Source organism: Netta rufina (assembly GCF_964035555.1).
Source record: "Netta rufina genome assembly, chromosome: 5".
Lineage (NCBI taxonomy): Eukaryota > Metazoa > Chordata > Aves > Anseriformes > Anatidae > Netta > Netta rufina.
This window is the reverse complement of record NC_140128.1, coordinates 62,306,406-62,322,062: the sequence shown is the minus strand read 5'-3', so window position 1 is coordinate 62,322,062 and position 15,657 is coordinate 62,306,406. Positions and strand designations below refer to the sequence as shown.

At 63.4% G+C, this 15,657-nt stretch overlaps 1 protein-coding gene across 1 annotated transcript; it reads right to left on the bottom strand.

Moving 5' to 3' along the window:
* Positions 1 to 71: 71 nt before the first annotated feature.
* Positions 72 to 12,128, bottom strand: NID2 (nidogen 2; the record flags this gene model as incomplete). Its single annotated transcript, XM_084288021.1, has 22 exons — positions 72 to 827; positions 918 to 1,030; positions 1,660 to 1,783; positions 1,989 to 2,146; positions 2,715 to 2,886; positions 3,026 to 3,155; positions 3,685 to 3,854; positions 3,972 to 4,193; positions 4,413 to 4,649; positions 5,105 to 5,320; positions 5,412 to 5,531; positions 5,611 to 5,745; positions 5,844 to 5,972; positions 6,366 to 6,509; positions 6,609 to 6,833; positions 6,996 to 7,196; positions 7,383 to 7,628; positions 7,714 to 7,863; positions 8,104 to 8,459; positions 8,739 to 8,971; positions 10,750 to 11,058; positions 11,919 to 12,128. The coding sequence occupies 22 exons, from the start codon at positions 12,126 to 12,128 to the stop codon at positions 817 to 819; spliced, it is 4,011 nt and encodes a 1,336-aa protein (XP_084144147.1). The 3' UTR covers positions 72 to 816.
* Positions 12,129 to 15,657: the final 3,529 nt, after the last annotated feature.

Below are 15,657 nucleotides of genomic sequence, written 5' to 3'. Positions count from 1 at the left end.
TTGCTCCTGGCTTGCTCGCTGCTTCTCCGCAACCCACCTGAAAACTGACATACTGAAATCCCAAGGGAAACTTAAAACAACCGTTTTTATTCAAATTATTGAAGTAACCTAGAAAAAGTGAAGCATTACAACTTAAAATGTATTTCTGGACACGCGTTGGTCTCCGTGGGGTTAGGCACTCAGGAGAACCAACGAGCATGAACAGATCGATTCTAGCATATTCTTCTAATATAAATACTAAAAGACATGCATTGAGGCAGTGTTGAAAATACAGAATTGTCTTCTGGAAAAAAAAAAAAAACAACTCCCATGCCTTTGCTATATCCCAAAACTGTTCTGCACGCTGTTCTGACCGTATACAGTCTTCAGGGCTGTAGGTGACCGAGACCCAGCAAGATACTGCATCCAAAGCTTCCCCGCTGTGCTTGGTTTTGGTTAAAAAGGACCTGGTGGTCGGATTGTCGAACTAATAAAGTTAAATCTATTCTTCCAATAAAATAAAACATTTGAATAAGAAAGCTACCTTTTAAATTTGCTTGCATAAGCAAGAGTTAGAGTAATGGCCTAGGATTCACAGGACCATTTTTTTTTTTTTTTTTTTTTGTAATAAATCCATGTTTTTTTCACTTTTAAAAAAAATACAGTAGTAAAGACTTGAGGTATAAATTCAAAAATACACGATGATCTTTTGCAGGACGGTAGGTCGCTTCGTTGGCCTTGGCGAAGGGCTCTCCCCTCTCGTTGTATGCAGTGACAGTTTCCTGGGTCTGAAGTTCCTTTGGGTGCAAAGATTGGTGGTTCGTGAAGTTGCAGTTGTTATTTCCTTGCTGTGGAGAGAAATGGATCTCTTTAGCACCTCTGACAGATGTCAGGAAGAGGGAAGGGGTTGGGATTTGTGGGGTTTTGTTGGGTTTTACCTCCAGGGCAGTAGGGATAAACAGCAGTTATTCCGTAGAGATGCGATCGGTGCTCCGGGAGATACTCATCCGTAAAGGAGCCGGTTTCCTTATTGACAGCTATCACGCCATCCCTGGTGGCAGAGAAGCGCTTTACTTGGGTGTTCTTTATTTTAACCCCACCTACGTGCCTTTTAAGACAGAAGCAGCTAAAATAATTGGTCTGAACGCCTGCGGAGCAAGGCAGATTTGCCCTGTGTAAGATCTACACGCAGCTCGTTCACTGCACGGCTTTTTGGTGACATGAAATCAGAGATGATCTCCCCGAGAGCCTCGTCCAAGCGTGGCAAGCACTGGAGTGCTTGCTGTAATCTGCTAAAATTTGTCTGCAGTTCTGAGAGCTTCCAGCTGGAGCGGGAAGAGGCGAGTTCCTGGTGACCCTGATGCTTCGGGCGGTGGGGCAGAGGGAACGACCGAGGACAGTATCACAGTATCTTTTCCCTGACCTGATCTCCATCCAGAACCCTGTGCCAAGTCCTCATTAGAGAGAAAAAAAAAAACCCACACCACTATTTCTGTCCCTCCCAGGAAGCTGGGCTTGTTTCTAAACATCTGCTCTGTGCTCTAAGAAAGATTTACAAGCGCCTGCTGCTGCCCGGGTGAGGTTCCAGGACACGGGAGCGGGTTGGGGACAGCGTTTGGCATTTATTTCCCCCGAGAGGAGCTGCTCTGGCTGTTGCAGGGAGCAGGACCCTTCCCTTACCGTCTCCAGTCGGTGTGGTAGAAGTGGTCGGCATAACTGATGATGCTGAAGGGGTAGTTGAGGCTGTTCTGGATGATGCGCCTGCCCGCCCCGTCGGGGAAGGTGCACTCCAGGTTCTTGGTGCCTTTTCACGGGCCACAAAAAGCAAAGAAAAAAACACATTCAGTAATTTTTCCACCAGCTTCTCAGCCTGAAGGCGTAGAAGCAACCTGTGCCGCGAGCCCCCCAGCCCCGCCACGCCAAAAATCTTCAGGACAAGGACAGGGGAAGGGGATAAAAAGCACACGCAGCAGCTTTCTCCTCGGTGTGTGACCCGTCCCCAAAGTTACCTGCGTCTGCCCAGCACAGCAGCTTGGAGAAGGGGTCAAAAGTCAGGCCGTTGGGCAGCCCGATGTCCTTGCTGACCAGCACCCTCCTGTTGGCCCCGTTGACGGTGGCCGTTTCGATTTTCGGTGCCTCCCGGTTCCAGTCGGTCCAGTAAAGGTTGCTTGGGGAATAATTACACGGTTAATTAAACGGGGCACCCGTGAGGGCTGGAGGAGAGCGCTGGCTGCCTCGTCACGGCCGGGTCTCATCACTTAAGAGGCTTGGTTTTCCCCCTGTGCTGCCTGGAATAGCTCTTTATTTGATTTGAAGAAAAAAAAAAACAACACAAAACCTCTAAAAGTGAAGCCAGAATGATGTCAAATTGTGTTTACGACCCGAGCTGTGGCTGCTCGATGAGGGTGAGCCTCGGGAGCAGCGCTTTTGGTATTGCAACAGCACCCCGGGGGCACGGCTGTGTTTTCAAGCAGCGAGCTTCAAAGCCTTGCAAAAAAATAAGCCTGATGCTGAAACAGCAGGTTTAGCCAAACCCGGAGGTTTGAAAGAAAAAGAGGGCGAGGGAGGACAGAGCCCATCCTTTTTTTTTGGGGGGGGTGTGGTGGGAGAGAGCGGGGCCGGGAGGGGTCTTGGCACCGCTGAGCGCATCCGGCAAGGTGAAACGCGCCCGTCCCACCTCGAGCAGCCCCAAAAAAAAAAAAAAAAAAAAAAAAATTAAAGAAATGGGGTCTCACCCTCGGACGGGGTCCACGGCGATGGCCCGGGGGTTGACGAGCTCCGTGTCGAAGAGCACCCGCCGCTCGGAGCCGTCCAGCCGGGCTCGCTCGATCTTATCGAGGCCGCTGTCGGTCCAGAACATGGCCCTGCGCAGGTGGTCCACGGCCAGCCCCTCGGGGCTGAGGAGCCCTGCGGGAGGGGACGTGTGGCTCCCGGCCCCGCACGGCGCCGGGGGATGCAGGATCCCGAAGCAGGGCGGCCCCAGAGCCACGGCGGGCACCCCGAGGTGGCTCTAGGGGAAGGGGTGGCACGGGTGGTGGGGACACACCTGAGCTGATGACGGTCTCCGGCTCGGCGCCGGGCTCCAGGCTGGCCCGGTTTATGGTCCTGCCAGCCACGTCGGTCCAGTAAACCGTCCTCTCCCGGCAGTCGTAGTCGATCCCCACCACGATGGAGCCCTGATGGGGTTGGAGGGGACGCGGTGAGATCCTGCCGCAAGCACCGGGAGCCGCCCGGGGTCCCCTATAATTGGGGGGGCGATGCTCGGAGCCCCTTTTCCCTAGGAATAAACCCCCACGGGGCTCCCCCTGCAGCCGGGGCTCTCAGGCCAGCTGCCGCGGGCGCACACCCACGGCCAGATGGGTCCGAAACCCTCCGGCTCCTGGAGAGCTTCCTGCAACAGCGCGGCCAGCCCGAGGCCCTGGGATGGGGAAGGGAATAGTTGGCAAGCGGCGCTTCACGTCCCCAAGGGCGCAGGGAGGGTCGTGGCCCAGCTTTTGGAGGCTCTCCCTCGGTCTGGCCTGGCTGGAGACGCTCCAAAGAGGAGGCAGAGGAAGGAAAAAGGCAAAAATTTCGCAGTAGGGTCGCAGCCGACTCCGGAGAGGGGAGCACCGAGGGTGCCGGTGCGCCCTCGCTTCGCCACCTCCTCCTCCTCCTCCTCTTCATCTCTCACCCCCCTGCCCAACCCTAACGCCCTGGATACTTTACATGCAGGGAAAGCAGGGTCTTGGCCGCCTCCTTCTGCAGCCGCGTGCCGTTGAGGGGCAGGTAGCCGATCTGCTGCCCCTGGGCGTAGAGCAGGAAGGTCCCCGTGCCCGGCGGCGACACGTCGGGCCGCGGCGAGGGCCGGGCGCTGGGCGGCGCGACGCTGGGGAGACCTGGCACAGAAGGGGAAAAAAGGGTCGGGGGTGGCTCAGAGAGGGTCCTCGCCTCGGCTCTGCGCCCCAAAAGCGCTGCACGGGGCGGGTTGCAGAGTCCCAGAGCCCTTCTCTTACATGGCGGGGGGCTGCCGGGCTCCGAGCGCGTGCCCTGGATCTCCCTGCCGCTCTTGTCCACGCACCAGCAGTACCCGCTGTCCCCGTGGCACTGCAGCGGGGTGAAGTGGCCCCCGGCGTCGCACTGGGGCACGTACTGGTCGCCGCGGGGGCTGCCGCCGTAGTGCTCCAGCAGGCTCTGCCGCCAGCGCTCGCACATGCTCGGGGGCCTCTCCGTGGGCTCTGGCACGGGGAACGACACCGGCACCCCCTCGCCGCGGACCCCACGGGCACGGACGGGGTGCTGGGGGATCCACCAGAACCCCCCCAGTCCTCGCTGGGTGCTCCTCCACCCTCATAAAGGATCCTGGAGGGGCACCCTGGGAGCTGGGATGTTTTGGGGTGGGAGCTGGGATGTTTTGGGGCGGGAGCTGGGATGTTTTGGGGAGGCTTTGCGCTCACCTGGGTTCCCGCAGCGCGGCGGCGTGCTGCCCGGCGCCGTCCTGGTGCCGGCGATCTCCTGCCCCGCGGCGTCCACGCACCAGCAGTGCCCGGTGCTGCCGTGGCACTGCAGGGGCCGGTACCCTCCCCGCTCGTCGCACTGCGGCACGTGCCCGTCGCCCACGGGAGAAGGGCCCGGCGGCACCGCCCGCGGGTACAGCCGCTCGTGTTCGCACGGCGTCAGCTGCTGGGAGGACCCTGCTGGTGGTGAAACCCCCACCCCCCGAGCCCCAAGATCATGGGGGGCACGCTTGGAGCAGCCGGGCACCCTCGGATGTGGGTGCTGGTGAGGCTCCGGGGGCTCTGGTTGTGCCACGGGGCTTTGGGATGTCCCCACCACAGCCCCTTTCACCCCAGGATGATGCGGGAGGCGCCCCGATGGCCACCAGCACCGTAACCCCGTGGGCAGGGTGCCCTAAAAGCTTGGGTGCCCCCTGCGGTGCCCAGCACCCACACCCTGGCAAAGGGCCCCCTCCTCTCACTGCGTCCCCACCCTGCAGCCACGCAGGGAGGGCTCAGCTCCAGCTCAGCCCCAGCAGTAGTGCCAGGAATGCCTCGCCCAGCACCTCCACGCCCACCGAACCCCCCAGAAATCCCCACAGCACGCCGCAGGACCCATCCTTCCTCCCCTCCCTGCTCCCAGCAGCGCCGACCTGGGTTCCCGCAGCGCGGCGGCGTGCTGCCCGGCACCGTCCTGGTGCCGGCGATCTCCTGCCCCGCGGCGTCCACGCACCAGCAGTGCCCCGTGCCCCCGTGGCACTGCAGGGGCCGGTACCCTCCCCGCTCGTCGCACTGCGCCGCGTGCCCCGGCACCCGCGGGTACAGCCGCTCGTGCTCGCACGGCGTCAGCCGCTGCGTGCTGCCTTGGGCTGGTGGAGAAGCCACAGCAGGGGGGCAGTGAGGATGGGGGAAAAAATAAATCAAATCAGCCCCCGGGGTAAGGCGAGCTCCGCGCCTCACCGTGCGCGCACTGGAAGCCGTCGCCCTCGTAGCCGGGTTGGCACTGGCAGGAGAAGGAGCCCGGGGAGTTGTGGCAGGCGGCGGCGGGGTGACACGGGTTTTGGGCACACTCATCCACGTCTGTGTAAGGGATGGAGAGCTCAGACAGGCACCCGGTGCCTCTCCACGACCTGGCAGGCACCGGGCACCCCGCTCCTACCGGTGCAGTCGCGGCCGTCTCCGGTGTAGCCGGGCAGGCACTCGCAGGCGGGGAGGCCCCCGGCGCGGGGCAGGCAGCGCGCGCGGTCCCCTGGCGCACAGGGGTGGCTCCCGTCCTCGCAGGGATCGGCCAGGGCTGCGGGGATATGTGGGTTAGGGGGTGCTGGGTGGTGAACCCAAAGGGGCAGAGGGGTTGGGGGATGCGGCGCCCCGAATTTCGGGGCTGGCACTTACGCACACAGGCGTGCCCGTCCTCCGCCAGCCGGTACCCGCTGCGGCACTCGCAGCGGTAGCTGCCCGGGGCGTTCAGGCAGATGGAGAAGGGGCCGCACTGGCTCAGGCCCTCCCCGCACTCGTCCACGTCTGTAGGAAAGGGGAGACACCGGGAACCCTGGTGGTGGTGGTGGGGCACCCCCCACACAGCCCGTTTTGGGGGCTGGGTGCTCCGGCCATCCCGCCCCAAACCGCCCATCTCACCCCAAACCACCCATTTCACCCCAAACCACCCACCCCATCCCACAGCAGCCCCTTCCTCCATCCCCACCCTGCTCCTGGGGCACCTTCCCAGCCACCCCCAGCTCCAGGGACCCCCAGGGACCTCATTTCCCCCCCCATAATCCACCAACATCCTCCGTGCACCTCCGGGAGCTCCTCCTACAGCGGGTGTCGCGATGCTGCAGCACGCCCAGCACCCCAAATTTCTCTACCCACCGCGGGTGCCCCACAGGGAACGGGGTGCCCCGAGCCCCCCCTCACCTTGGCAGCCCCGTCCGTCTCCCCGGTAGCCATCCGCACACTCGCACGTGTACCCCAGCCCCGTGCCGGGCTGGCAGCGCGCCGTCGCCTCGCACGTGTGCGTGCCATCGTGGCACGGGTTCGCCGGCGGCCTCTCAGCATCGTCTGCGGGGCAGAGGGGGGCTCGTTAGCGGGTGAAAAACCACTGGGAGGAGGAACCCAGCCCCCAAATCCCACCTGGCACGGCCGGAGGAGCGTGCTCACCGTGGGCTGAGCCGATGCGGCCGGCCAGGGCGTAGCGCAGGGCTTGCTCCTGGGCGTCGTAGAGGGCGAAGGCACGCGCCACGCTCAGCCGCTGGAGAGGGGGCAGGCGGCCACGGGCGTGCGGGCAGCCCGAGAAGGTGATGTTCTGGTGCAGGCGGTACGACAGGGTCTGGTTGGAGGCCCCCGAGGTGAGGACGTAGTCGCGGTGGGCTGAGGACGTCACGGCTGCAAAGGGAACCCGCAGGAAGCTGATTTCCATCTCGGATTTTGGAAACCGCGATGGAGATGGGGTGGTTGGGGGCTGATCTGAGCGCAGCACGCGTGGGCGGCATCGGGGACACCAAAACCAAGGGGAAATAAATGGGATAAGCAGACCACAGCTCCTACCTGAGCTGGAGTAGTGGTACAGCTCCTTGTAGGGGCCGACGTGGACTGTGGAGTTCTCCGGGATGAACGGCACCTGGCCCTGAATGTGGGTCTTCAGGCTCAAGTAATTGTCTGGCCCCAAGCCCTCGGCCGTCTGGGTGATGTGGACCTGCTCCTCCCCGGGGGAGAAGGTCACCTGCAGGTGCTGGGTGAATTCAGCACCTGGGCAGGAGGAGGGGACAGGTGGGATTTGTGCCGGAATGGTTTCGGGGAGCACATCCCCAGGAGCCCTCCCCAGCCCCGCTGCTGAACCCAGCAGAGCCCGCGACGCAGCGGGGAGGTGACAGCGACCCCAAACCCGAGGGGAGCACCTCCGACCCTGCATCTCCAACCCACGGCCCCACTCACCGGTGATGCTGAAGCCGTTCTCGTAGCCGGGCTCCTCGAGGGCAAAGAGCCACCCGAAGAGCCCTCCGAGGGGCAGGAGGGGCAGGAGGGCACGAGCAGCGGGCGCGGGCACCCCGCTGATGGCCGTGTAGGCTCTCCCGTCGCTGCCCACGATGTAGGCGTGCAGGTCGACGTCCTGGAAGCGGACGGGCGTCCTCCCCACCACCAGGCTGCCGCTCACCTTCCCGTTCAGGCGATGCACGGCCCCTGGGCGGGGAGAAAACGCAGCCCTGGCACCTTTCTTCCCCATCCCGGGGGCACCAGGCGCCCTCCCCGCCGCGTGTCCCCGTACCTTCGGGCAGGCACTGCCGCCCGTTGCCGTAGTAGGAGGCCTGGCAGTGGCAGCAGAGGCCGGTGGCGTAGTCGGTGCAGAAGGCGTGCGGGGAGCAGCGCCCGTGGTGCTGGGCGCACGTCTCCTTGCTGCCCGCGCTGTAGGTGAACACTGGGGACAAGCAGGGGGGAGTTTGGGGACGTGGGGACAAAGCCACCCCAGGCTCCCTGCTTGGCGCATGGCCACGAGCAGCACCAGGGCACCCGGTTTGGGCACCAGGAGCGTGCCAAAAGAGCAAACCCAACCCGTTCCCGCACAGGAGAAGACAAACCCGCAGCACGCAGACCCCTTTTTTTAGGAACCGACCCACCACGAGCCGTCCCCAGCTCGGTTTTCACCACGGGATCTCACCGTCGGTGTTAAAATTCACGTCCTCCTCCACGCCCACGCCGTGGTGCCCGGAGCTGTAGGACGCGGGGTTTGCGGGGTGTCTCTGCAGGGTGTCCCCGTCGGGCTGCAGCCGCCGGCTCCGCTCCTGCCCCGGGGACACGGGCAGCCCCATGGGGACGATGCTCAGCTGGCCGTGGTGGCGGGGACGCGGTGACGTGGGCGCCCAGCCGGGTCGTGCCGGCGGCTCCGTGGGCGCCGCGGGGCTCTGCGGGGTGCCGGGGCTGGCTCCTTCATTCCCCCCTGGCTCCACGTGCTCCAGGGGTCCCGAGCTGCCCACGTGGAAGACCCACACGCCGGGCACCCCCGCGTTGCTCCCCCTGCACACACACACACACGGGCACACGCGTTGGAACACCGAAGACCCCCAGGACCCCAACCACCGACCCACAAATCCGGCTGCGGAAATCCGGAGAGCTCCGTCCAAAAGCCAAATCTGCTCCCCAAAACCTTCCACACGCACGGTGCTGAGCCCCCCCAAAAAAACTTCACCCCCCACAGCTCGCTCCCCTGCCTCTCCCAGCTTCATGTACAGCCCCAGCAGCCGGTGCGCCCCCCGCCATCCCTGCTCCCCCTGCCCACCCCGAGCCCCCACGCACCGCTCGAGGCGCCTCAGCGCCTGCTCGGTGCTGGCCACGCTGTAGAAGAGCCCTTCTCTCCTCCCGTCGTCGCTGTCCCCGCGGCTGAAGCCCACCCTGGCCGGCAGCTCCAGCTGGACATTGTAGGACTCCTTGGGCCGCGTCCCCAGGAACTGGAGGCCGCCCTCGGGGTAGAGGAAGATGGCGTAGGTGTCATCCTCGTCGTAGGCTATGGCTGCTTGGAAGGTGTTGAGCTGCCGAGAGGAGAGCAGGACACACGGGCATCACCAGGGCAGAACCCCAGCGGAGGAGCCCAAGACCCCTGGGATCCCCAAGGGCAGGGATCAGGCTCCCCATGCCCCAAAACGCATGCAAGCGGGGCAGCATCTCCCCAAAAATGCCCCCCGTCACCCTACAGACACCTCCCAGGAGCAGGGGCTGCCTGGGTGAGCCAAACCCGGGTGCTAGGAGGATGCTCAGCACCTCCCGTCCTGACCCCACCACCAGCCCCCCACCACTTTCCCCTTAACACCGGAGGAAAACCCTCGCCCCCGCTTCCCCGGGAGAACAATTTCAGCCCGGTTTCCTCAGGAAAAAACACGCACGTGTGCTCCCGCCGGCCCCCCAGCCCCGAGCACAACCCTTTGACAAGCCACCGGAGAGCCCCCGGCACCGCGCGCGCCCCCGAGCAGGCACAAAGAGCCCCGTTGTCGGCGGCGCACACTCGGGGCATTCAGAGACCCCGCGGAGAGGCAGCCAAAATGCTGCCGGGGATCGGGGAGGGGTTGGTGACCCCCCCCCCGGGGTCGGATTCTTCCCCCACGCAGCCAGCCCGGCGGTGACCGGGGGACGATTTTTTGGCTGGTGACACATCGGAGGCGGGGGGGACAGCGGGGACACGGGGCAAAGAGCAGGGGCGGCCTCTCTGCAAAGGGCAAATTCCAGCCCAGAGGGCGATTTCTGCCCCCGCCGGGCTGGGAATTGGCACGGCACGGATGGGGAGCACGTCCCCGGGGGGGGGGATTCGCTGCTCAGGAGCCCCCAGCCCCTGCGGCTGAGCCCGGGCTGGGAGCGATGAGCTGCGGCTTCCCGAGATGGGAGGCCACCAGGCCAAATCCTGCTTGAGCACGGCACATTTAGGGAGAAAAAAGGGGCTTTGGGGATTTATTTTTTTGGGGTTTTCGGCTGGTTTCGCTCAGGGGGTGGGCTTTGCAAGGGGGAGTCCTGCAAGGCGCACACCAGCTGAATTTCCTTCCTTCCCAAACGAGGCTTTCCATCCAGCTGCTCGTTCCCGAGCAAGGCTCGTTTCAGCTTCAAACCCGACCCAAGAGGGAAAAAAAAAAAAAAAAAAACAATTAGGGCGAGAAAACGAGGCCGCATTTTTTGATGGCTGCGAGGTCGCTGCGAGGCCTCCGATGGCAATTCTTCAGCTGCTTTCCCAAGTTTTAAATAGGAGGAAAAAATGCGCTCCGCTCCCTTTCCAAACCTCGCTTTCTTCCCCCGCCCGGCCGCAGCAATCCCCAGCCTGCCACCGCGGGGCCTCAGTTTGGGGACAATCGGGGACGGTTCCCGGTGGCGGGGTGTCCCTGTCACCTCCTGCCCCGTGGCAGGTCACCGGCTCCTTTCCCAGCCGTGGACGCGGTGATTTTTGGGGAGAGCCGCAAAAAGGCGGCGCCCGCGCGGGAGCCTTATCAGCAGCGGGGTGGGGAAGGCGGAACGCATGCCCGACCCCAAAATCAGCCCACGGTGGGAATGGGGAGGCCGGATCCTTGCTGGGAGCATCCGGGCAGGATGCAGAGCTCACCCCAAAGCACCGACGAGAGGTTTGGGGACGGAGGGGTGGGTGAGCCGGGCTCTGCGCACCCAGCCCTCCGGCACAGCGTTGGGGTCGGCAGCACCCGGAGCTCCAAACCCAGCAGCAGAGCCAGGAAACCCCACGAGGTGAGAGGGGAAGGAAGCTCCGTGCCTCCTCCAGCACCGGACCCACCATCCATTTTCGGGTACCCAGAAGAAGGCAGGGCTCGTGCCTCACCTGCGCCGAGGGCTGGGCGCCCGGCGCCAGCTCCTGGTAGGCGCCCACGTCCTCCCAGGTGGCCACGAAGACGGCGTCGGGCACGAAGGAGCCGGCGGTGAGGGGGAACCCGGCGTGGATGTAGCCCGCAGCCTGGTTCAGCACGGCCGGGGAGGTGTCGTGGCGGTAGTGGATGTCCCCCCTGCCACCGGAGGTGTCCAGGTCGGCCAGGAAGGGAGCCACGACGGGGAAATCCGTGGGGAAATCGTCGTCCACGTACTGGGGCTCCCCGGGGAAATCTTGGGTGGAGATGACCCCGTTGGTCCCCACCTGCGGGGAGAGGGGCACGAGGTGTCGGGGAGCTGCTGGGGCACCTTCCCGTGTCCCTTCCCTCCTGTTTGGTGTCCCCCAGGGCACGGCATGGGGTCGGGGGTCCCCGAGGCCGCGTGGCCCTGTTGGGCCAGGGGGAAACAAAAGAGCTCGGGCACCTCCTGAGCTGTGGCTCGGGGGCTGCCCCAGCTGCTGGAGGGGGAACAGCTGCGGAGGAAAAAGGTTTCTTGTTCCTCGGTGGCCCCAGGGAGCCGGGTGGAAGGCGCCGAGGAGGAGGAGGAGGAGGAGGAGGAGGAGTGGGGATGGAGGGCGATGAGGCACGTGTGGGGTCAGGGCGAGGAGGGGGAGAGGGGTCGTGGGGAGAAAAGGGGGGGTGGAGGGATGGGGAGGGGAAGGGAGGGATGGAAAAAGAGAGGGAAAGGAGGGATGGAAGAGGGGAGGGAGGGATGGAAATAGGGAGGGAAGGAGGAGAGGGAGAGGTGGAAGGAGGGAGGGAAGGGATGGATGGAAAAGGGGAGGGAAGGGAGAGGTGGAAAGAGGGAGGAAAGGGAGAGATGGAAGAGGAGAGAGGGAAGAGAGGGAGGGAAGGAAGAAAAGGAGAGGTGGAAGGATGGAGGGAAGGAGGAAAGGAAGGGATGGAAGGAGGGTGGGAAGGGAGAGGTGGAAGGAGGGAGGAAAGGAAAGGGATGAGTGGAAGAGGGGAGGGAAGGACGAGAGGAGGATGAGGAGGGAGAGGGAGGCAGCAGGGACGGAGGGGCGGCAGGAGGGACAGAAGGACGGCAGGAGGGGTGGAAGGAGGGACGGATGGAGGGACAGAGGGCCGGGAAGGCGGCGGGGGAGCTTCGGAGGGGGGCACTCACGTAGAGGCGGCGGGCGGCGCGGCCGTAGAGGCGCAGGGCTCGGGGCAGGGCCACGGCGGGGGAGCTCTCATCGTCGCCGGCCTTCAACCGGAGGTCTCCACGGGCCGGCCCGTGGGGCAGGAGCCTCGTCCGGGGCAGAGCTTGAACGATCCCGGCCAAAAAAAGCACCGAGAGCCCGGCCAACAGCCCCGGCCCCGGCACCGCCCGCATCCCGCAGCCGGAGCGCAGCGGAGCGGCCCCGACGGGACGGCCCCGGTGGGGGGGGGGGGGGGAAACCGGGGAGGGATGGGGCGGATCCGAGCCCCGACGGCTCCGCTATTGGGTCCCCCAGCCCCGTGGTCGGCCAATGCGGGATTGTCCCAAAATCCGCCCTCGGAGCTGTGATTTCCCCTCCTCTGTGCCGTGACAGGCGGGCCGGGCATCCCCGGGGCTGGGCAAAAAAAAAGGGGGGGTTAAAAAAGGAGGGAGGGGGGGGGGCTGGCTGCAGGCTGCCCGCCGCCCCCGGAGCTGGGAGCGAGGCCAGTTTGGGGCCGGGAGATGGGGACGAAATGGGGACGAAATGGGGATGAAATGGGGATGAAATGGGGATGAAATGGGGACGAAATGGGGACGAAATGGGGATGGGGCCGGCTCGGGGGTGGGGGGAGGCTCCCCGCTGCCCCCCGCCGGGCAGAAACCCGACCCCACATCCCCAGGGAGCAGGGGGGGGGCCGGGTAAGGAAGCTGGAAACCCACAGCCCCCCCCCCCCCCCGCCCCGGGCAGCTCGGCTGGCACCGTGTCAGCGCGCCTCGCTTCTCCTTTCCCGGAGCTTTTTGGCCCTGAAAGTTTCGCCCAGGGGTTTGCCGGGCTCGCTGGGGGGGCTCCTGGGGGTCCTTGCGCCCACCCCTCCAACCCCCCAGCTTTGGCTCCAGGCCATTTGCGGTGCTGCCTCCGTCCCAAAAAGCCAGGCACGGGGCCGAGGAATGCCAGATAACGGGGAGGGAAGTGTCAGCCCCCTCCCTGAGATAAATCAGGCGCACAGCCCCGGTGCTGCCGCTGGGAATCCCCGCCGCGTCCCCAAGGACCTGGGGTCCCCTTGTCCCCAAATGGGGCACAGGGAGGGGACCAGAGGGGACAGGGCTGGCAGCCTGGATGTGACAGCGGGGACCTTATCCAAGGGCTCCAGCCCTCGGGTGGGAAGGCTTCGCCTGGCCCTGAAAAAACATTAGGGCTTGGAGCGGGGTTCAGGCCAGCTGGACGCCATCCTCCGCCTTCCAGGAGCTCCCCGGGCCAAATTCATGGCTTTTCTCTGAAGCTCTGACACCCCACGGGCCGTCCAGGGAAATCTGGTGCTGCCTGGAGCCCGCAGCCCCCCCGGCCCTGTCCCCTCTGCCACCCCCGTCCCCGGCACAGCTGGGACCCCCCCAGCACCCTCATGTTTCAGGGTGCTGGCCCCGAGGGCAAATTGGGGTCCAGGACGTCCCTCCCCTGGGGAAAGGTGGCCCTGGGGGTGGGGGGAGGCTTGTGGGCTCTCGCTGCCAAAAATAAACCCACGGCACTCAGCGCTGGGGTGGAAAATTTGGGGTTTTCCACCCCGTACCGCAGCAGCAGCGAAGAGAAGGGTTTGGAGGGGACGGGCGCTGGTGCCGCTGGTGTCCGGATAGGGTTTGCTGTGAGGGTATTGTTAAGGAATAAATTAATTTTGGGGTTGTAACCCCGCAGCAGAGCCTTGAAATGGGTGGGAGGACAAGCAGGTTTGGCTCTCTGAGAGCCCCAATTTCGCCCACGATGAGCCTCTCCTGGGGAAAATGTCACCGCCCGCGGCTGTCCCCGGCCGTGTCTGGGAGAAAGGGGCCCCACCGGGGCACGGGAAGCTGCCAGGCTTCCCACGTGGGCTTTCGGGATGCTAAAAAAGGCTTTTTGTCACCCCCGTGGCAAAGCCGGCACCTCTCGGTGTGAGATCCCAGCAGATAAAAATGGGAAAAAGCTGCTGGGAAAAGCTGGGGGCCTGCCTGGCCCCGGGGGCGCAGCCCCACTGCTGGGGGGGCTGCGGTGGTGGGGGAGGCTTAGCGGGGTGGGGATGGGGTGGAGAAGGGGATTGGGATGGGATGGGATAGAGATGGGATGGAGATGGTGATGGTGATGGAGATGGAGATGGAGATGGAGATGGAGATGGAAATGGAAATGGAAATGGAAATGGAAATGGGGTTGGAAATGGAAATGGGGATGGAAATGGGGATGGAAACGGGGTTGGAAATGGAAATGGAAATGGGGATGGAAATGGGGATGGAAATGGGGTTGGAAATGGAAATGGGGATGGAAATGGAAATGGGGATGGAAATGGGGATGGAAATGGAAATGGGGATGGAAATGGGGATGGAAATGGAAATGGAAATGGGGTTGGAAATGGAAATGGGGATGGAAATGGAAATGGAAATGGAAATGGAAATGGAAATGGAAATGGGGATGGGATGGGTTGAGGACAAGGATGGGGAAGGGGACGAGGATGGGGATGGGCTGCTCTCACCCACGCCATGTGCCGGGGAGGGAGGTGCTCACGGGGACCGATCCCTGTAATCGCTTCCACGTGGCCGAGCAGAGCCTCTGGCTGGGGTTTGGCTCTTCCCTCAGCCTGGGCATAAACAAAAGGAACAGCCAGGCCTGCTCTCGGTGCTGTTTTGTACAGAAACAGATGTGGTGGGGCTGCGGGAGGTGCAGGGTGCTCTGCAGGAAGGGGCTGGGTCCCAAAAGCGACCACATACACCCCAAATCCCTCTCCCTAAAAAGCCAGGGCTGCCCCTCGGCTGGGCTGGGGGGTGAGGAAGAGGAGGGGAAGGGCTGAGGAAGGCCTGGCACTGTGGTCTGGGCTGGGATGAGGGGGGCAATGGGATCAGAAAACCCTGCAGCCCTCCAAGGACCGTGGCCACGCGGAGGTGAGCAGGAGACGTGCCTCTCCTGGGGTGGCTGGGGAAGGGTTCGGAGCCCCAGCTATGGGGAAATAAGGTTTTTACAGGAAAAAATAAGGAGGTTTTTTCAACCCTGGGCTACTCAGCTGGAGCAGGAGTGCAGGAAGGAGTGGAGAGGAGAAGCAACCCAGGCGCTGCTTGGGCAGGCACCCGGCACCCTGGGGACCAGGGGGGGGCGCAGACACCGAAAAAATCCCCGAGGCACCCACGGCCCCAACCCAGCCACCATTCCGGGTTTTACAAAGTATTTTAAGGCGTAAAGGTAAAAAAATAAATAAATAATAAAGGTTTGATTTTATTTTAATCTCTGGGGCTCTCCTTCCTTCCTTCCTTCCTCTCTCCCAGCGCCGCTGCAGGGCTGCCTTCGCTCCGGCAGCTGCCGGATGAGCGTGCCGAGCCCCCCGCGCCTGGTGCCGATCCCTGGGATCCCCAGGGATCCCCCACATCCTCCTTCAGTCCTATCTCCAGCCAAATCCCCGGCAGAGGGGCTCAGGCTGCCGGGCAGGGCAGCGTGGATGGGTTTGAGGTCGGTGTTGGCTGGGGTGGGAGCATGGGGATGGAGCGGGGTAAGGAAAAGGATAAAAGCTGGTGTGGTTGGTGTGGCCGTGCCCTGCATTTCCAGGGCTCCTTCATTTGCCTTGCAAACTCGTTCTTTTTTTCCCCATCCTGCAGGACCTGGCCCCAGACAGGCTCCAGGCTGTGCTGATGCAGCTTTGGGGCACTGCTGTGGGGTGCTTACACCCTAAATCGAGAGTCCCCTGCAGAATCCACTCTGCTGTATGAGTTACGTGTC